The sequence below is a fragment of the Arachis ipaensis genome, chromosome B05 (assembly GCF_000816755.2).
Source record: "Arachis ipaensis cultivar K30076 chromosome B05, Araip1.1, whole genome shotgun sequence".
Classification (NCBI taxonomy): domain Eukaryota; kingdom Viridiplantae; phylum Streptophyta; class Magnoliopsida; order Fabales; family Fabaceae; genus Arachis; species Arachis ipaensis.
This window is the reverse complement of record NC_029789.2, coordinates 8,373,253-8,374,487: the sequence shown is the minus strand read 5'-3', so window position 1 is coordinate 8,374,487 and position 1,235 is coordinate 8,373,253. Positions and strand designations below refer to the sequence as shown.

General features: G+C 44.7%; 1 protein-coding gene across 1 annotated transcript in view; it reads right to left on the bottom strand.

Moving 5' to 3' along the window:
* The window catches only part of LOC107642778, a gene marked incomplete in the record, with an annotated part of 2,408 nt that extends 1,481 nt beyond the window's left edge, over positions 1-927 (bottom strand). Inside the window, 1 exon segment of the mRNA XM_016346252.2 lies at positions 316-927. Within this exon segment, the coding sequence (XP_016201738.1) occupies positions 316-838 (523 nt within the window).

Sequence of the window (1,235 nt, the reverse complement as noted above, 5' to 3'; positions counted from 1 at the left end):
ATCTCAAGACAAAAAAAAAAAAATTCTCTTTAATAAATACATTAATGCAAAAAAGTAAAATATTTTTCATCCACACAAAATTTGAGACACCGTATTTAGCGGATAAGTTTGGTATTTTAGATTGATCTCGTGCATTAAAATAGTTCTAGATTCTAATTAAACTAATTATGTATATGAAATTGACAAAAATATATCATTTTACTCCTTCACACTTTTCTGCCAAAAGACTCAAACCATGTAATTCTAACGATCTCAAAAGACCGGTTTCGAATTTAAGTCCTGTATAAATTAGGTTGCGAGAATTTGAATAATTACCGGTGGTGAAGATGGTGTGGGGACTGCCATGGGAAGAAGACGTGCTCTCGCAGTCGTCGGAGGCAGCGGAAGAATACGGCGGCGTTGAGGAGGCGGTGATAGTGACGGGGGCGGGGGGCCTGGAGAGGAGAGAATTGTTGTAGGTCTTGTTGACGGCGTAGTAGAGCTCTAGCGCCGGTAATGTATCGGAGAGGCGCTGATCAGGTTCCACCTCCGGCGAAGACTCGAATCCAAAGCCTAACTCGATGCAGGCCTTGAGCTCGTTGACGTCCTCGTCCGTCACGCTACGGCTGCGGCGGTTCTTCCAGTTGCCTTTGCGGCGGAGCCACGCCTCGTCGCGGTACGCATCCGGCGACCAGGAACGCTGCTTGTAAAGCGGCGCCATGGCGGTAGCAGGCTGCAGCAGGGGCGGGCGCTGGAAAAGGAAAGCCGGCGGAGGAGAGGAGGGCGGGGCGTCGAATTCGTGGTCTTCGGAGGGAGTGGTGGCGGTGGGGGAACGTGGCCCCTCCTCCTCGTCCTCCATGGTGGCTAATTAGGTTTTGAATGTTAATTTGTAATGAATGGGGGGGTGTGTGTGGTGTGGACAGAAGCTTTGGCTTTAAGGGTCTTGGGTGAGCTGGTGGATCAACTCCCAGTTATGACCTCTCTTTCATTGGTCCACGCAATCATGACCTGTCTTTTATCTTTTCCTCTTTCTTTATTTATTACTACTATCCTCTTTAATCAGGAATCATTCTAAACGAATCTAATCAACTAAGGAAGCCCACTAAAATAGGTAAAGTATCCCTTCCAATTTTTGGATCACTGTTTCTTTGTTTTCTGTTTTGAATTGGTTTCACTCCATTTAAATTAAACAAAGAAACAATATATTGTTTACCAAATCAACAAGATTTTATATAATAATTATGATATAATTACTA